Source organism: Plectropomus leopardus, chromosome 5 (genome assembly GCF_008729295.1).
Source record: "Plectropomus leopardus isolate mb chromosome 5, YSFRI_Pleo_2.0, whole genome shotgun sequence".
Lineage (NCBI taxonomy): Eukaryota > Metazoa > Chordata > Actinopteri > Perciformes > Serranidae > Plectropomus > Plectropomus leopardus.
The window spans coordinates 26,175,872-26,195,502 of NC_056467.1; the positions used below are offsets into that span (position 1 = coordinate 26,175,872).

At 38.8% G+C, this 19,631-nt stretch overlaps 1 protein-coding gene across 1 annotated transcript; it reads right to left on the bottom strand.

Annotated features, from left to right (window-relative positions):
* On the bottom strand, positions 1-19,631 carry dclk1b (doublecortin-like kinase 1b). Its single transcript, XM_042486696.1, is given in 18 exon segments — positions 1-129; positions 785-858; positions 1,691-1,804; positions 1,933-2,013; positions 2,154-2,250; positions 2,374-2,451; positions 2,593-2,726; positions 3,521-3,667; positions 3,852-3,971; positions 4,367-4,536; positions 4,647-4,734; positions 5,710-5,804; positions 5,974-6,090; positions 7,992-8,091; positions 17,971-18,317; positions 18,571-18,867; positions 18,870-18,951; positions 19,360-19,631. Coding segments are annotated over 17 exon segments (2,178 nt in total). The 5' UTR covers positions 18,931-18,951; positions 19,360-19,631; the 3' UTR covers positions 1-71.

The following is a 19,631-nucleotide window of genomic DNA, read 5'->3' on the forward strand; positions in this document are numbered from 1 at the left end:
GGCAGAGAGGCCGGGGTTGGCATTGCAGGAGGCGCCAGCACCGATACTGCGTGGGAGGTGGGGAGAAAGTTTCACATCCTGGTTGCGTCTTCGTCGGAAAACTTGCTTCTCTTTATCAAGTGGCGTGGTCTGAGAGAGGATGACACAGCAGCTATCAATAGGTTTCTCCACAAGACCACAAATATGGAGTGGCATCCAATCCAGTGTGACACTTGGCAAATGTTAGATGAGCCAATGTTTGCATGCAGTTGTATTAGAAAAGCTGCATTTTATCTCACTACTATTCCCCTCAGAGTGTTTAAATGCTTGTGACAGAGAAAGTTTAATTTAATCTTGTGACGCAGCAAATTAATGCGACAGTCAACAAAACCAGGAGAAGCAACAAGAGGCAAAAAGGCCTGTCAGTGTCAGGTGTGTGGCATCTTTATGTCTGCGACAGCACTCCTTGAAAGAGAAACAAAATCCAGTTGCTTCATCCATCACATGAACCCTCAAATGCAGTTAGCATTACAGATGCATAGTTTTCTTTTCTTGTTTAGAAAAAAAAGCTATGCACAAGTAAATAGTAGGGTATACTGCGTGACCAGCCAAGAGGAAAAAGCCACAGTAGTAGTGAGATGAAAGAATATGATGAAGTGGTGGATTTGATGAGGTAAAAAAGGGGCGAGGCATGAAAAGGACTTCATTGAGGGGAAATGAGTCACACCCTTTGGAGGGTGGGAAATGGAGACTGCCAGCACTTTGCCATGGAAGCACTGCATATTTGGGCTATGCTATGTCATACCTTATCCAGTACAATCCTGGATGCTGGTAGTGGTCCAAAGACCCTGATCTCTGGATGGTTAAGTCCTGGTCCAGCTGAGCAGAGAGAGATGAGTGCAACTCAGAGGATCACACTGAACTCAAAGCATTACTGTCCTGATTAGCATTAAGGTGCACAACTCGAAACTCCTGTTATATCTGCTGTGATGAGAGGGGAAAACACCCACAGAAGAGAATATGTCATATCACTACTATCGCCAACTGAAATTCTGTGAAATATTTCCAATTGGCATCTGATATCTGTGTTTGGTAAGTTATAAGGATGTATACGAAAAATGTAGAGAAAAATGTAGAGGACTTCAATGGCAAGTCGTTAAATAAAGGCAGTGTCTGATTTCCAGAATAAGTCATTGATCTACTAATTATCCAGCTCAGCTTTCAAACTATTCAAGAAATTGTATCTATTAAAACCTAGTCATTGTAGGCCAGCTATCTTATTGATAAGATCTCCAAATGACAGTGCTGACAGTCCATGTAAAAGGGGATGAGAGGCCAGAGCACACACAAGAAGACCTGGCAGCAAGAAGCAGATGGATGAACTGTTGATGTATGCACAGAATGAAGTGGATAAGTCATTAAATTAGGAATAAAAAATAAGAAGAAAATCACATTAATTTGCCATTTTGCAAAAGCACTTGCTGTTAGTTTCAACTGGACAACTGAATTTTAATGACAGTCAATGGATAACGATAAAAGGAGTTAAGCAGCAGGCGCATATGGGGAACACTGATTCAAAATTCTGTTTCCCAATTTTGAATGGCATCCAAGCATCATCACTAAAGCACATCAAAAAATAAATAGACAAAATGTAATCTGCTGATGCAGAGTTGCACGCAGTGTGTGTGTGGAGGTGGAAATCAGTGCTTACTGTAATGACTGACACTCCTGCTGTGGTGCTGCTGAGCTTGGGCCCAGTGTTGAAGTGCTTCTTGATCTTCCCAGCCACAGGCAGCTGGTGCTCGTTCTCTGACATGCCATCATCCTGGAAAATACAGAGAACAAAGCTTCAGAGACTCTACCTGCTGTATCAAACTGTACTCTTTCTTAGCAGCACTTGTATGAACACAGGCGATTCTGATGAAAGGACTGTCTTTAAAATGCTGAACTTACATTGACCCAGCAGTGATCCAGCACCTGCACTGCTGTGTATCTCTGATCCACCTCTACTTGTAGCATCCCAGTGATCAGAGCCTAAATAAGGACAGTCTACAATATTATACTGGATATGCATGGCTAACATGAGACACCACAGAAACACATCACTGACAGATTCTGGTGTTTCACATAGAGCATAACAATGGCAGATGAGGGGAGCACTTCCAAACACAAACCTTGGCACTGTCAGACACATTGTCCCAGTATGGTGCAGGGAACTCAAGCTGGGCCTTCAAAAGCTGTTCAAAGAGAGCCTCCTGATCTTCACCGCTGCTGAGGAAAGTAAAACAACAGGTATTCGGCAACGCTCAAACTATATTCCACATAATACTCTACAATGCCATGCAATACTACAGACATTTTGACTAAAGTGATTAAAAAAAACATAGCACATACCCACGGAAAGGAGGAAAGCCACACAACAGGATGTAAGTAATGACACCAGCTGCCCAAATGTCAACCTTCAGGCCATACCTGTTATTAAAGAGGAGGGCATCAGAGAATATATGCAAATCTGTAAGCAGCAGTTTCTCATTGGGACAGTACTATTTTCTTACACTTTCTTTTAAAGCAAATGCCCAACTAATAATGTTTCAGCAGATGATGCTGACTCACCCAGTCTCAGCAACAATCTCTGGTGCTACGTAGGTGGGTGTGCCACACACAGTGTATAGGGGCCCATTGACGACAGTAGCCAGGCCAAAATCTCCAAGCTTCAGAGACTTGCTACCATCTTGGTGTTCATACACCTGTGTAACACATGCAATAAGTGAAAGTGAGAAACAACAGGCAAAAGTTGCTACTTAATATTTATCCCTGTGGTGAAGATTCTCTTAATGAGCTCAATGTGATAATAAAATTAGGAAACACTTCAGTGCAGAGAATGAAATACTGAATTGAAGAAATAAAGACTTGAAAAGGGAGTAGCTATAAACTGTTTTTGAAAATGTACAGGAAAGTACAGATGGTCTCTTTCAAGAATAAAATTGAGATTTTTGCTTAAATCTCTTCATCACATGAATATTAAGTGAAAATGTCAGGACTTAAACACAAAAACTGAAGTCTACACTAATTTCACTTGTATTCAAGGTACATGTCTTGTTTTAATCTCAAGCTTTTCTTTTGCTGATGTGAATGATTGTGCTGCATGCATTCAATTCAGAAATCCTCAGCATCTAAAACTACATTTTAGAGGAAACAGATCAAAGCTATTTGAGATCTAGGTCAGACTTTACAGAGGGAAAGTGTTAGAATTTTGAGTGCCACAGTGAGATAATTACATAGGAAATGCCTTGTGGAGTTGTGTACAGTAAATTAATTTCAAATATGTATCCTTTGTATGTACAAGCTGGCACATACAACTAACAGTTACGTGTGCATGAAGCATACAAACATGTAACATACAAACTCTGGAGGACAGTGGCAAGGGTAACAGGAATGGGGACTAAATAGGAACATGGACCTATAGGGTTTGAAGAGAGAATGTTTTAAGAATTAAGCTCCACTCACTGCTAGATCAGATACTTTGTAAAGTCATACTTACCAACAGGTTTTCTGGTTTAATGTCTCTGTGGACAATATTGAGACTGTGCAGGTACTTAATGGCACTTGCTAGATTGAACAGCATTGAGCTGGCATCTCGTTCTGTGTATTTGTTTGAAGAGGTGATTGCATCGAAAAGATCGCCCCCCTAGAGAAAGAATATTTGGGATGTGAAAAAGTATAGTTTTCAACCATGTTAAGGGCTGATGCAGCTTTATCTATTAGTAGGGATCTGGTAAAATTATGTATTTCTATGTTTAGATATTTTATATATATTATATTATATTATAGACTAATATAAAATTGTGTCACAAAACAAGATCTTGCCTTACCTTTACCAACTCCATTACAAGATAAAGTTCATTATAGGTGTCCATTTCCTCAATTAAAAGCACAATGTTGGGATGTTTCACACGCCGAAGGATTGACACTTCACTCTGGATCATGTGCTCCTATAAATAAAGAAAATTTAGTCAAATGAAAATCTACAAATACTATTTTCAGAGAGGAAAAGCAGCAATACTTATCAGTGGGATGTGAGACTGGGGAGCCATCTTTTCAGAGCAAATATGACACCAGTTCCATCTTCGAAATTTTGAATGTCAGTTGCAATAATAATTTTTAATACGGTTCATATGATAGTGTTATCTAAACATGACAAAGAAAATAATTTTGGTCCTAGAGGAGATAGCACCATCTGCTGACCAATGAAGAAAAATAAGAAATTGAAAGAGCATCCAAAGCAGAACTCCATCAACTATATAGACTGAAATAGCTTCTTGATTATGAATTAGATTAAACTTGGTGCTGTGATAATGGAAGTCAGCAGATTTTGAGGCAGGCTCACCTTTCCCCTACATTTATCTTTGCTGATGATCTTCAGAGCGTACTCTCTTCCAGTGGATCTCTCCACACACTCTCGGACGACGGCAAAGTTTCCGTCCCCTAAAGTCTTCCCCACTTTGTACCTCTCTGCAATGGACGCAGGGACTGAGGGGTACTCATCCATTGGCTCAGCTGTGGAGCAAAACAAAAGATCTATAACAAAAAATGTATAAACAGGAGCATTTACGTACATTATGTGAAAAGTCTTTTCCACTACATTTTTGTTTTATGCAATGTCTTACCTTCACTACCAGGCCCATCTCCTTCGTCCATTGAGCTGCAAACCTTGGTAGAAGCCAAAGAGAGCGAAGAGCCACTGTGCTGAGATCCCTGGAAAGAGGAGATAGTCATACAGTGAAGACACACTGATGCCCTTGTCTTTCACCAACTTCAGAGAAGGCATAGCTTGTAAAAATGTGATTACAACCAGCTTACACAAAGCCTATTTGTTCCACCCTGCCAGCATTGAGTATGCTGTTCGAGATTAGATAGAAATAAATAAAGCATGGTGAAACATTATACTAACCTTTCCACCCGCATAAAGACTGACATGTGGTTCAAAAAGGGATAGAGAGAACATAATATCTTCCACCACAGCCACAATACCAACCCCAGCCAGCATTATGATTAATTAATGATGGTATCACTGATAATTGGATTTTGCTGCAGACCCGACTGTGCTATGCAGTCTCAAAACTTGCTCGTCCTCCCCAGATGTATGATAATCAGAGCGGAAATGTGCTGCTGCAGTAAGAATGACATTTCATTCAAAAGATAGCTCTAAAGCATACTAATAAATGTACAAACACAGCCTGTGTTTACCGTGGGACATGATGTTTTGGTGAATTTCTTTTTCCTGAACTGGGAAACTTGTTGTATACATTGACTGTATAGCTGATATTTACATTTGCACACCTGTGCACACAGACCTGCAATAACCGTTGCCAACTTTTTATGATTTCTCTGTAACATAAACAACACGAACAATGTTTCCAGTCACATTACTGCGCAACAAAAACAAACAGTAACATCAGTAATGTATAGCCAGTGGAGGCCCACATATATTTGCCAGACAATATTGTGAAGGTGACAAATGTGTTAAGTTTATATCCATCAATAAAGAACAACGTTTCTGTTCAATTCCATGTCACTAGAACATCTATAAATATTATGAAATTAAATAAATAAATTGATAAAGAGAACTGCTGAACTCCTTCCTAAATCGTCTGTGGTATGATGTATGAATTTATTTAAAATAAATCTTTAAGACATTAACTTATTTGTGGGAACATCAATTTTTATTACCTGTCGTCTCCGGAGGCTAGCTGGACTGGTTGGAGAGGGGCTTGGTGACTTTCCAGAGCGAGGTGTAGACAGCTGACTGCCTGCAGTGCCATTAGCTGTCAGTACAAAAAAAATGGAAACACACAATCAACATAATAAAATACTGCAGGATAGACCAAAATGTACTTTTATACATATAGTATACATATAATCCTATAAGAACAATGTGTGATGCTTTAGAAATGATCATTTGCTTTGAGTCAGGGAACACATACACACACTTACCTGAACTAGCAGATGAAGGAGACTTGCTCCTGCGGGACATCCCACCACCTCTTGGGGAGGAGAGACCGTACACGGAGGGGAGTCGGCCATATGATGCAGACTTTGCCACCCTGCACTCTATAAAGAAAGAAAAAAGATTAGAAACATATGCTGCTGTAGCAACAATGTTCCTAGATAATACAGGGCGACTGTATTCTGCCCTCTCATTTAACTTTGACTCTGTGACAGTTTGAAGAATTATTGAACAATTTTAAGTTTGTAAAATAAAGAAAGAAAAGCACTGAAAAAGAGCAGCGCAAATCACAGACACATTATAAATGGGAACTATTTTCTCTCGGGTACAACAGACACAGAGCCACAAACTGTGAGTGATGACATTCTCTATTCCAACCTGCACATTTGTCAAAAATATGTACAGACACCACAACTATGCTAAACTAGGTCAAGTAAATGATAATGTCCTTGATTTTATCTGTGTTCAATGTGCAGCAAATTAGTATTTTAGACAAAGTGTCTATCCCCACCACAACAACTAAAAGCATAAATGCTGTGCTTAAGACGTAACACAACTCAACAAAGGCTGCTACCCTTTCCATCAGTGACAGCGGGCCTTATAAATGGGAAGTTTAGCAATCTGATTTCCAGTTTATGGTGTCATATGGTCCTGCTGATTGATTAAGTCTGACCTCTTTTTTCTAAACACAAAGCTTTGTATTGAAAAAAAAAAGCAACAGGGTACAAGGTGACAGCAACTACGCATTCTATAATAGTTGTGAATCTAGTCTGACCTACCAGATGAAGACTGAAGGTGTAAGCCTGCCAGAGACCTATTTCAGCTACCACTCTCCTCCCTTTCTGCTATCTGTGTGCTACTGTTTTGCAAAGGCATCGTTGCTGTATCCAGGGATCAGCGCTGACTAAGATGATTGTGATTGTTTCAGTGAAACACAAACAATCCAGAATGATAATAGGTGCTTCCAGACCTTTCTCTAGAGCTGACAAAGCAGTGTGGAGTACCAGTATGAGCAGTAGCAGTTAACAGCAGTAGATATATGTGCAAACTTGTCACAAGAATAACAATAATTCTTGAATGTAGGCTACATTTAACATGTGACACATTTTGTACATATTGTATATATTCATATTGTTATTCTTACTTATTTATTTCTATGCTGTTCATTGTAGCATTGCACACGTATTTATATTTTTATATTTGAACTTACTAGTGTTATACCTTGTACTGTAGCATAAAGCAGTTTTATATTTTACACACTTTACACACTAAGCACATTTTCCACATCATAATTTAAATATTCACATACTATTGCTAATTTCCTATTACTGTATTTCTCTACGTTATATTTTTACACACTTACATACTCAGCATATTATACAATAAAATATTTAAATATTAACATATTGTGCTAATTGTTTAACTGTCATTTTCTGTAACCGTTTGTCCTCGTAAGGGTCGCGGGGGGGCTGGAGCCAATCCCAGCTAACATCGGGCGGAAGGCGGGGTACACCCTGGACAGGTCGCCAGACTATCGCAGGGCCGACACATATAGACAAGCAACCACACACTCACAGTCACACCTAAGGGCAATTTAGAGTCATCAATTAACCTGAGCTGCATGTCTTTGGACTGTGGGAGGAAGCCGGAGACCCCGGAGAGAACCCACGCGGACACGGAGAGAACATGCAAACTCCACACAGAAGGGCCCCCGCCCGGACCGAACCCCGAAACTTCTACGCTTTCATCAGAGCGACTGACAAACCACTTTTCCCCCCAGGGATCAATAAAGTATTTCTGATTATGATAATAGCTCCATGTGTTTGGCATATTTAGTATGTACATGGGCCACAAAAAAGAATTGTTAAATAAAAGTTATTCACAGTATCACAAGTCAATGGCATGTGTAGCCACAGTGAGCAACCAACAGAAAACCCTGCAAGCTTTAGTACTATGCCCTCCCAACTAAGCAATCCAAGCCTCACAAAAATGAAAGAAAACTTACCACTTTCATCCAGGTTGAAGTCATCCTGATAACGGAACTTCTCAGGGCCACAGGCAAAGAATATATCATCATCCCCAAAAAAGTCCTGAAGGCAGGTAACCTGGGAAAGATACAGATGTTTCTCTCAGTTATGGTGCAAAAGTAAAGTACTGTGGTCTCGAAATACGTGAGACATACTAAAATAAACAAATAAAACGAACAATCAAAAAAGCTGCATAAGTGAAGGTATTATATTTTAATCAGTGCACAGACCTACACACTGAAACTGCAGTTACTGCATTCTCTGGACATATTTGGAATTTAAAGGAGCATTTACTGATTTGGTAACAGCAGTGTGTGAAGGCAGCAACAAACACCCGCAGAAACACCTTGGAGAGTCACATATTTTTTAGACAGTATATTATGTTATAACGGCAACAAAGTCGTCCATATAAAATACATTTACTAAAATGTGCTAGCTAATGCTCACATGTGCAACATGATCCAATCAAAACAGAGATAGACTTAAAAATATACATTACAGTGTTCTGATTAAATCTGTAACAATGATTGGCAATTATATTGTGTTTCTACCTATGATTGGGATTAAGATTGACTTACAATCTATATTAGACAGCACAAATAGTATACACAGTACTGTATATTCTTAGTAAAAGGACAAAATTCAGCAAAAATACAATGTAGACAACATTAGCATGCATTTTGAAGTAACTACTGACAAATTACTTTTTGAAAACTGCCATAATTCATCAAATTTGAAAAAATATTCTCAAATCTGGATTATATAAATGGCAGTACAGATGGCACATCTACTTCCGGGCTATCTCAGTGTACACGGGAGAAACCATGAAAGAAATACCACTGGAATTTAAGATATAAGATTGCAGTTGAGCAGATACCTTGTAATTGCATATACAAAATGGCCAAAGTACAAAGTAAAAATAACTGCCATATTGTGTATGGATATGAATAATGGAATTAACATTTCTTTTTACTGGTATAACAGCCTAGCTGCATATGAAAATGTCTCAAGGGTATCTGCTAAGAAAAGAAAAGCTCCTTTTAAATCTGTTGGATATTATTCAGTACATTCTGTGACAATGGTGTCTGTCGGTCCTTAAATGGTTTCCATCCCAAGTGAGAGATTAAGTTAATTGCCCTCTATTGTCTTTAATATGAAACCATGTTAGAACATCAGTCATCTATTCAGTGGGACCAATCACATGAAGATGCAATGAGCATATTGTTCCTCAGATGAAAGCATTTTCACATTTTTGGCACAAATCTGGTAAGTGATTCATAAATAGGTGTTAACACACTGAATCTACAAAATAAACCTAAAACTGTAACAAATGTTACATGGTGGGAAAATAAATAATACCTTAAACTAGAGGATGGCTTTGATGTTTAAGAACTTTTGTTTAAATAACATGGTTACCACATAAAAACACAAATTTGAATTGTTTTCATTTTTCTTCAAAGAGAAACTTGATAACTGAGTTGAAGCATCTGCTGCTCTCATTAATACAGAAGCCCATCACAGTGGATGCAGTGTCATAAATAAATGAAGATGCTGATGGAGTCCTGACCTTCTCCTCAAAAGGGTTATTGATGGGCTTAACTACAGTAGTGCACCAGAGAATGTTTTCATTTCCTCTACTAAGGGGTGCACTCAGCAATTCCTCTATCAAGAAAATGTAATCCCATACTGATATTAGTAATTAAGTGGACATTTATTTAATTCTGAATTAGCAATTAAGTGAGATGTGACTGATAATAAATTACAGATTATTTCTATATTATAATGTGTTAAATGCTGCTATTGAGTAAAATAAGCAATGCAAGAAGTACTGAAAATGGGCAGATTGTCACCTAACACAGAATGATTCTTTTCTTACTATCAAGTTGAGGACAACAATTTTTAGAAAACTGAAAACTGAAAAATCAAAACAGGCAACTACAAACATCTTATATGTACATACATTATTAACTGTCCCATCATTAAGACCAACAGGGAGTTCAGCAGCAGGAGTCTAATAAGATGACTTAAGTGCTTAGACAGAGAGACAAGAAGGACAGACAAGAGAGCCACCACAGTCTATCAACCTGACGGCCCTCTAACCATACATTAAATGTGATGTTATCTCCTACCTTAGTTATAAGTATGACAGTGTTCTATTGTACAAATCTCAGATCATTTTGGAACACAAGCACATTTCAAAAATGATCTGTATTTGAGAGATTACAGTATATGCAGGTGTGACATTTTTTATCCAGCCTACTAAAATGTTGGATTTATCTGCCAAACAAAGGTGATGGAAGTACTTTTTCTGTAAGTTACTGATGAAACAAACAGTCAAAGGTCATTCAGCCAAGAAATCTTATGATAAAAATTAGGCACAGACGGGTGCTTAATATGGACATTCTCTCCACAGACGCCCCACTCTGACAGCCCCTGCCCCCACCCCTCCTCCAAGATTGGAGATCCCAAAGGGAGGAAAGCTGCACAGCCGTTGCCATGGAGACCAGACAGAATCACAGCTGAGTTTGAGACGATGAGAAGGACACGGCTGCTTTAAGATTCCCTGTCAGATCCTATTGGGAGCACTGGACGGTACAAACTGCAGACAATAGAACAATTTAACCATGAGTCAATGCAAGGTGGAATAGCATAGAAAACTTTGTCAACCTATAATTTTGTGGATTCAAATCTGGCTTTTGGTGGATGTCATCCCATATAACTCCCAATCCTTCTCTTAAGACTGTCTAATAACAATCAGGAAAAATGGCTTAAAGTAAATGGTTTACAGAAAAAAACAAGTAAAATCAGAATATAGAAAGTGACATTATTCAACAATAGAGTCTCCTCAGTGATGACATTTATATACAGGCCTTATTTCAAGCATCTACGAAAAACCCATTTGAAAAACCTGTAGACTTTCAGATGAGGGAACCAGAAATGCCAAAATAGTGATGCATGTCTGGGTTTTAGGACTCATTCCTGGGGCACTCTATGGCATCATGGAATCAGATTCAGATGGCATATGAATGTTACTAAGACATACATGCCATTTACAGAAATTTTATCAACAATGCACACCCTCTTAATAATAAAAGTGTCTAATTTAAGAGTGATGAATTATGGATTGAAGGTCTTGAGCCAAATGTGGCTGACTGATTTTATTAGAGCTTTTATATTTAACTCTGTAAACATATAAAACTAGTTTAATCTTAAATTACATATTGTTCATCTGAAATACTAGGAAACGTCAAACTTATGAAGAAAGAGGATAACTGGGGCAATCATGACTGCATTTCTTTTTATTGATGACTTATGCTTGCTGGCTCAGTGACACAGCAGCTCCATCAGGCCTACCATCCCCCTAACACACACACACCCTCTTTGCAGTCCTGGAGCATCCTGTGCAAATATTGATTGCCAGGAATTTATCTGTGCATTGCTCCTGAACAAAACACAGTGGGAGGTATGCATGCTTTAGAAGATAATCAATTTGAGCCATGGTTAAGACAATGAATTACACAAGAGATGCAAACTGGTTATAAAACACTGCTCCACCACTGGACAGGCAGAGCTCTCCAGGGTCCTGAATCTCCCCTTTGAAGTGTAGGACTGTCAACAGCGGAGTCACTCAGCATGTCAAGAAGAAACATGACTCATCATCACATGTAATTTTTAAATGGCCCTTGTTCATTTTGGATGAGCTGCCCTTATGTACAGTTTGAGAGCATGCTTTACTTTGAAAAAATACCTTGTAGTAATTTTTTTAGGAATCAGGATCAATTATTTGCTAACAGCTACTTGTTTTCCGTTTTCTATTGTACGTCCACATGTGCATGCTCAGAAGAATGTCAAGTAGAGGGGAAAAGACGTAAAGCAGTAGATTCACAGACATGCATAATCCAAGATTCAAATTAGGACTGCTGCAGAATTTTGTCATAACTGCAGCTGCTGCAAAGACAGATACGAGTACTAGCCACCTTAATAAGTGCAAGTCAGCATGATAAGGACATCCATAAGGACAAACCAACAAGCCAAGCACACGCATATGAGTCATAACACAAGCCCACACATTCCTAGCTTTCCTAATCAAAGTGTCCTATTCTTGAGTTCTATATATAGCCCTTAGAAGTTCTATCCGTTTCTCACTTTCAGCAGCAGAAAAAGACCATTTCAAATCATGTTCCAAAAAGGTTTGCTGTGACAAAATGCATCACCATAATATGGGACATGTTATGTTATGTAAGACAACTTTGAAATGCTGCGTAACATGATATCTTACATGTCAAATACATGTTAAACAGGCAACAGATGATCATGAAGACAGATTGTTAAACTATTTTGGTCAAAGTTAATGACAATGTGTGATCTAAATATTTGCAGGCCCTATAAACATATCTCACAGTGCTTACTTGACATGCAGTACAGATTCCGCAGTATTCTAATTAAAGCACAACACTTTCACTTTAGCTCAAGCATAATTAGTAGCCTCCCAGAACAAAAGAGGATAACAGAGAAAATTTCTTCTCCACACCAAATGCAGCAGGACACTGAGCAAGTGATTGTTCTGTGTCTAACTGCCCAGTCACAGCAGTAGGTGAGAAGAAAGCCAGCCTCCCTGTCTCCTTCATCCTCTCCCCTTTAGTTACAGGTAGAGGTTTAAAAATGTTAGGCTGATAATGATTTATTCGATCAACACCAATTAAGTAATAATTACTGGTAACTATTTTACTGTTTACATTAAATATCAAGAAAAGCACTATCTTCAATTGACTAAGTTATATAAAGAGTAGATGGTAGTTAGTCTTTCCTTTGTTTAAGGGAAACTATGTAGGAATTGTTACCGTGCATGAACAGTATCAACAGTGAAAGTAAAAACTGACCCCATATTAACTTTAATTTTGAAAGATGTTTTGTCTGCTTGGTGTTTTGTCTGGCTACAATTGTGTTTTTAAGGCGCTTTGACTGTGATTTTTGAAGCTGCCTCTTGGACCTGGTCGCTATCTATTTATAAACCCTATGTGCTGTGCCCCAGAACAGCTCGAAAATAGCAATATAAGAAGAAAATAAGAAAATACAGGCAGAAATACTCGGCAGAAAAATCCTCTCCCACATACTTATAATGGGTCATATGTGATGATTGTGAGGATTTACTTTGATATGAGCATGCCACTTTTTTTGTTTGTTTTAAGGAAAATCCTGCATATCTTACTTTTAATACTTTACAAATGCCATCTCTGTAAGGGCTCCTAAAACAAAAATCAAATACCTACTTTTATGTTAAAGATATAAAATAAAGCATTTTCCTACAAACACAAAAGACTCGTACAGAAGTAATCCCTCCAACTCATTCCTTGAGATCACTTGAAATGTGTATCAAGGTCAGCCTTTAATTTTTTATTTTCTTATTTTTTGTGTCCTGAACACAGAAAATAAGATGTTGGGTACAGACATGCCAATACTGCCTCCACCGTGGGAGCTTTTTAAGGCAGCCTATGTAGCAAATCAGGGCTCGGTTCTTTCATGGTCTCATGATTCTAGCGCAATCTCGCGAATCCTGTTGCCTTGCAAGTTTACATAATTTGAGCAGACATGGAGAAGGAGAGCAAAGCTGTAAATACAGAAAACTCTAACACTTGAATTTACTGTTCTAAGGACCCATAAAGCTCAATTTTTGAAATTATTTTGTTTTTATTGTTTCAGTCCTTTGTTTTTAACTCAAATATCTCATGCAGGTTTTTTTTTGTTTGTAGAAATTCTAAATAAAAGAAGAAAATAATATGTCATAAAGTATGGTATGGTTATTTTTTAACTATTTTTCAAATAGAAATTCCAGAACTGAATTGTGATTTATACTATAATATACAGTGTGATAGAATATATTGGCTGTATTGCCAATACTATATTACCAAATGACGCATGACAGGAAACCAAAAGAGATTCATTGTGGGCACACACCAGTCAAACCAGGAAATGGCAGCGTCAAGGTCAACATGAAGAGATGAGTTGGAAAACATAAGTTAGATTTTCCTCTCTGGCACATAGGGCACCATAAATCTCATAATGACTCACCCACTCTGTATCTAATTTCTAAAGCATGAATGGGCTGTTAATCTACTGATACATAATTTTACCACAGAGAATTAAGTCTCTGCTTTCTTGCATTGATGTTGAGCCAGGCTCTGTCCTCGGGTGGATGTGTTGACATCTATTTCAAAAGAAGTGTTGACTCTAAAACACAGTGAAGTTAGCAGTGCGCTAATGCAATTACAGTGCAGAGCCATATCCATTACAGCAGGGATTGAAATGTCATGGCCCAAGTCTCCTCAGACGTACTCCGTCATGCAAATATTCTGTGCTCCATCCCACACAAACAACAGCAGGATCACACCAGACCAAAGCATGTTATCTTGCCTAAAGGGCCTTGTCTGCAGTTTGTCTGCTCCTCTATTGCTTTCTTTCTACCTTATATGTTCGTACTACTTTCAGAGTGGACATGGATGTTTTATAAATTACTTATCATCTGAGGTTTATAAAGTGCAGCCGAATACATTAACTTGGCTCAGCCCATCTGGCCAGAGATTACAGCCATCTAGCAGAGGCACAGGCTAAGCAGATCCATGAATAGAAGCATGAATCATGAGTCTTAAATAAATGTGAATAAACAGAAATTGTCTCTCCATTACTTTTGCGGCAAGAGAATGAAGGTATAGAAGTACAAGAACATCATACAAAATTCTAGTATTGTTAAAACTGCAGAAAATACATTAATATGAGAAATGGATACAGCAGTTATATGATTTTAAGTATATGCTATTCAAGTGATTGTGTTTGGAAATTTTACTTACTGAACATAAACAAAGGTTCTAGGATTAATTGTTTCCACAGAATGTCATTGTCTCAAGACCAGCAGCACAAGCAGGTCATATACCAAAGCTTAAACACCCATGAAAACAGGCCCTTTGATGCCAACGGGTGCTCATTGGGCCATCTGGAGTCACAACATGACAAAAAGTAGAAAAAGCAGAGAAACTGGAGCACAGAGCTGCACTGCCAACCCATAACACAACAGCTTATTATGGAAGCATCATTAAAATGATTCATGCTAAAGTGAATCAGCAACAACTGCTGGCAAATACAGTGCCATAAAAATAAATTCTAACACAGCATAGAAAATGAACATCTACCTTTGATCTATTGCAGTGTGCATTTATTCTTTCAAACAATCTGCATTCCTAAAATAATTGAGAGGATTTGTGGAGGCAGATTTGTTTGTTGGTATGAAAATCCCCAAACTGTTCCCTCTACACAACATTACAGAATGGGCCCATATCCGGGGATTATACCTCAGCCATGTGCTGCATCTTGCTGCCATGTGTATAAAAAGGCTGACAGACCACAGTGCATCTATGAGCCCTCTCACACTACACCTACAGTCCTGACATCACTACTGCACTGCTCTGCCGCAGAGGCTGTTCCTTAGCAACCAGCTCAGGAAACCATGTCACCATAGAAACTATCAGAGGAAAAAAAAAAGCCATCTAGGCACTGGTTTGTTGATTCATACTTCTATAGTTGGTTGAAAAGTATCCCTTTTAGTGTTGTCCATCCAACCATGAAGGACTAAATCCCCTGTAACTGTGATAATATCGACACTTGCGCCAAGAACCCACAAATATATAATAATGTAAATAATGGCTACAGTCTATTAGAAAGTTCAATTTAATGCAAATATTATCTATGTATGTCTGGCACAGACTTACTAAGTGAATAACAATTAAATCGTGTGCTGCTGTTTAGTAGGAATATTAGATGGAGTCCTAGAAACCCATTTCTCGTAATACATTTAGCAAATATTCCCAGCTGACTTTGAACCTACTGGGCTGTCTCTCTCTTCGGGTAAGGAGCCAGTTCTCAAAGACATGAATGAGGAACAGAACAGACCACCTCTGATGACAGAGAAAAAGTTCTATTTCTTCTAAAAACCTTATAATTTACTCAATGTGCTAGATAAACTCAGCTTGTGTTGAAGGAAGTGTGTACCAAGTCTGCTTCATGCACTGTGTGCTGATTTGAGATTCTTATGTGAGATACAGTGCCAGAAATGGGAACACAATGTGGAGAGTGTTAATCTACAACATCAGAATACCATCTCCACAACAAATACATTAAGGAACTGCGCACAACCAAGCTATGAACTGCATAGTAAGTTATGTCAGCCCCCTTTGACTTCTATCCAACAGAAGCATCCTTTCTTCTTGCGCATTAGTGAGCAATTAATGTATCAGTGATGGAGAAAAAAAGGCATAAGATGTCCTGGATGCTTTGCTCTATAACTTTAGTTTGAAAAAAGAATACTGTAAATGCACAAATTGGAAAATGGGCTATATACAGTGTGAAACTATTCATGGAATTTAAGTTACTTTTCAAAAATGCAGTTATCTGATGTTAACTACAAATGCGCAACTAGTTTCACCACAACCCAATGGAGTTACTTAGTCAGATTGAACCAATTATACACTGAGAGGATCATCAAGCAAATGCGACTTTAATCAATTGTTTGCCAGTAATTGTGCTCTCAATGGCACAGTTGTGCCCAATCTGCATCTTATAAGACTAGGTTGAATACCTTGTCTGTGTAAGGGGAGGGCTGAAAGTCATACACAGATGTAGGACAGGTAAAGGTCTAGGTGACTTTTACCAACCTAAAAAGATATGATTACTTAGTAAAAGACGCATTTCATTGTTGGAAAGATGGCCTTTTCATAAAACTGGGCTGTCTATGCAGTAGAAAGGGGCAAATACTCCTGAAATTGGTACTACATGACCAGAGAAAACAAATAAAGAGGGCTGTGGCATTCACTTTTGCTCAAGCTGTAAATAACAGCTACCAGAATGAACTGTGCCGCATCGGATCAATTAATGCTCCTACTGGTGGGGGACATAATGCAAGCTCAGTTGTTATGACAAAGTAAACTACTTGGCGCCTGCTGGTAACAAATGCTCTCAAATTACAGTAATAGAATATGCTTCTAAAAACATCTAAGGTGAGAAATAGGCAACAAAGTGAAAAATCTTGGTTTATATTTGATCAGCGCTACCTAGTTTAACCATTAGATCTGAGTTTTTTCAGCCTCTGTTTTTACAATACAGGAAACAGTTTGTCGGCCACTTCCTGTTCATAAATTCACATATTACAGCCAGTGCACTGAAATTGGCTTTTAAAGACATTTTAGGCGAGAAATGGGCGATACAGTTACAGACGTTTGGTTTATATTTATTATTGGTTTTGTTTATTATTATTCTGCACTGCCTAGTTTTATAGTTTGATTGGAGTTTGGTCTGAGTTTCAGAAAGAGAGAGAGAGAGGGGGTCATGTCTCTCTCTCAATCTGCCTCTATAGTCTTTGTGTCCATGGAGGCAGGCATACAAAGACGCAGAACAAAAATCTGTACAAGAGCAAGCGAATTTTCAGCTGAGAGAAAAGCGGGGAGATCTGGGCACTGGTAAGATACAGGTAAGTTTACCACAGTTCATTTACACATACTGCCCACACTGTTATAAACAAAGCTGGTTGAAAATCAGCAAAGTATTTCTTTAATTGGTATATGCACTATACCACATTATTTTATACATAAATCCTATAGTTATTTAACTATGGGCTGTGTACTTCAAATGACAGTGGCATTACACAAACAGCTGAAGTGTCATCACATAGGCCACAGTGTATTATATTCTTATTTTATGAACAGCTTAGGCCTGTTTTCAACAGAAAAAATGTTGCTGGACTTCAAAACCATGTCAAAAAAATTACTGTATCTATCCATTACCAAATGTAATTTTTCTCAAGTATATCCAACTTGGAAAAAAAAACCCAAACGCTTTTATTATTAGGAATCTGAAAATGGGCACAAGTGAGGTTCAAAGAATCACTACTTGAAACAACAACTTAACACTTACCATCTTGCCATCAACCGTGTAGAGCCTTTTAACGACTCCAGAGTCCAGCTTGATGGCGTCTGTGACGTCAGTCATGACTTGCTCAAAGGAGTGTGCAGTCTTCTTGTTGAGCAAGATCCGTACGGCCTTGCGGGGCTTTACTCCACTGCGGACAATGGTTACCAGTTTGGGTCTGATGAAGTCCTTGCTCTCCTTGGTTTCTGGGGATCCAGTCTTGGCACTACCAAGGGAAGAAGGGTCACGCACAGACGCAAGAGTCCTAGCACCAACTGCCCAGTTGGGATTTACATTCTTTGTGTAGTCCAGCTTCTTGTAGGGCTCTATGGATGCACAAACATAGCTCTCCCCTGCAGAAAATCAAGACACATTGAGAGATTGTTTTTTTAATTTTCCCACAAAAAAAAGCTAAGACACATATGGAAGATAAAAAGCAAAAATCATATGACAGTGTAACACCAGCTACTTTCACTCTTTAAGACTAAGGAAGTTGTGCATTTGGTTTTGATCTGCATCAGAGTTTGTGACTTAACTGATATCACATTACTCATTATAAACTAAATCTGTGTTAGCATTTGCAGCAATTGCAGGAAAACTACTCACCTTCCACCAGCTGGTCCATGGCAGTGATTTTTGTTGTCCCATCAATGGTATATATGGTCCGCACCCCTTGTGGCAGGTTGACATTATCTGACAGAGATCTTGTGAGGTCAGCCAGGAGTGCTTCGATAGACCTAAATCTGTCCTGAGAAATGGCATACACAATCCCCTTGAAGTAGCGGTCCCCATTGCGGTAGAAACGGATCTTCTTGGCCTTCTTTTCGGAGGTCAGTGCTTGCAGCGTCCTGGTTCTGTAAAGGCTGCAGTGCGCGCTATGAGTGGGACTGGGGAGCCCATTCCCTTTGAGCCCCTCCGGGTATATCTCTGAGCCTTGTCCCGCTCATCAAAGTGCTCCAGCTCCATGACTGTGCAGTGCTATCACACCTTAAATGAAAGAGGAAGAAAGCTTACTATTTAAATAAGCCATTTACTTTAACTTATATACAATACATTACAGCAATTAGGTTCTCTGTCATGTAGTTTCTAACAGTCCTAATACAGCACTGATGCAAGTTTGATGCTGCCACTGCTGCTGTTTACACACATTATGAAGTAGGCATGTCACACCCATTTCATGCTCCCCAGTGTTTTCTCAATTCAATCTATATAGCCACGAAATTCACACACATTTACAGCAGACAGTAAAACATCAACAGCATAAGCATGGTTATGAATATTGGCTGAAAGCTTATTGTTATAGGTAAAAAATATACATATATATATATATATATATATAGCATGAAAACGATAAAGAACATAGCCTATGCATTTTTTGTTCTGGTGCAATCTTACCTTTGAGGTGAAGACAGATGTAATAAAACGTTTCTCTGTAAGCAGAATTTGTCTCAATTAATCATTTATTCATTTGATGCCTTGGATGAACCACGCGTCCCTTTGTTGCCCCTGTGATGGCGCTCTGTCTGCTGCCGTGTGTCTACTCTGCCGTGTGCACGCATGCAGAGAAGAGGCAGGGCTGTAGCCGGTGTCCTCCACCCTCCCCTACTCCTCTGCTGCCATTGCAGTGATTTACATCGGCCAGCTCGGGTGTCAGCGATCCTCGTGCA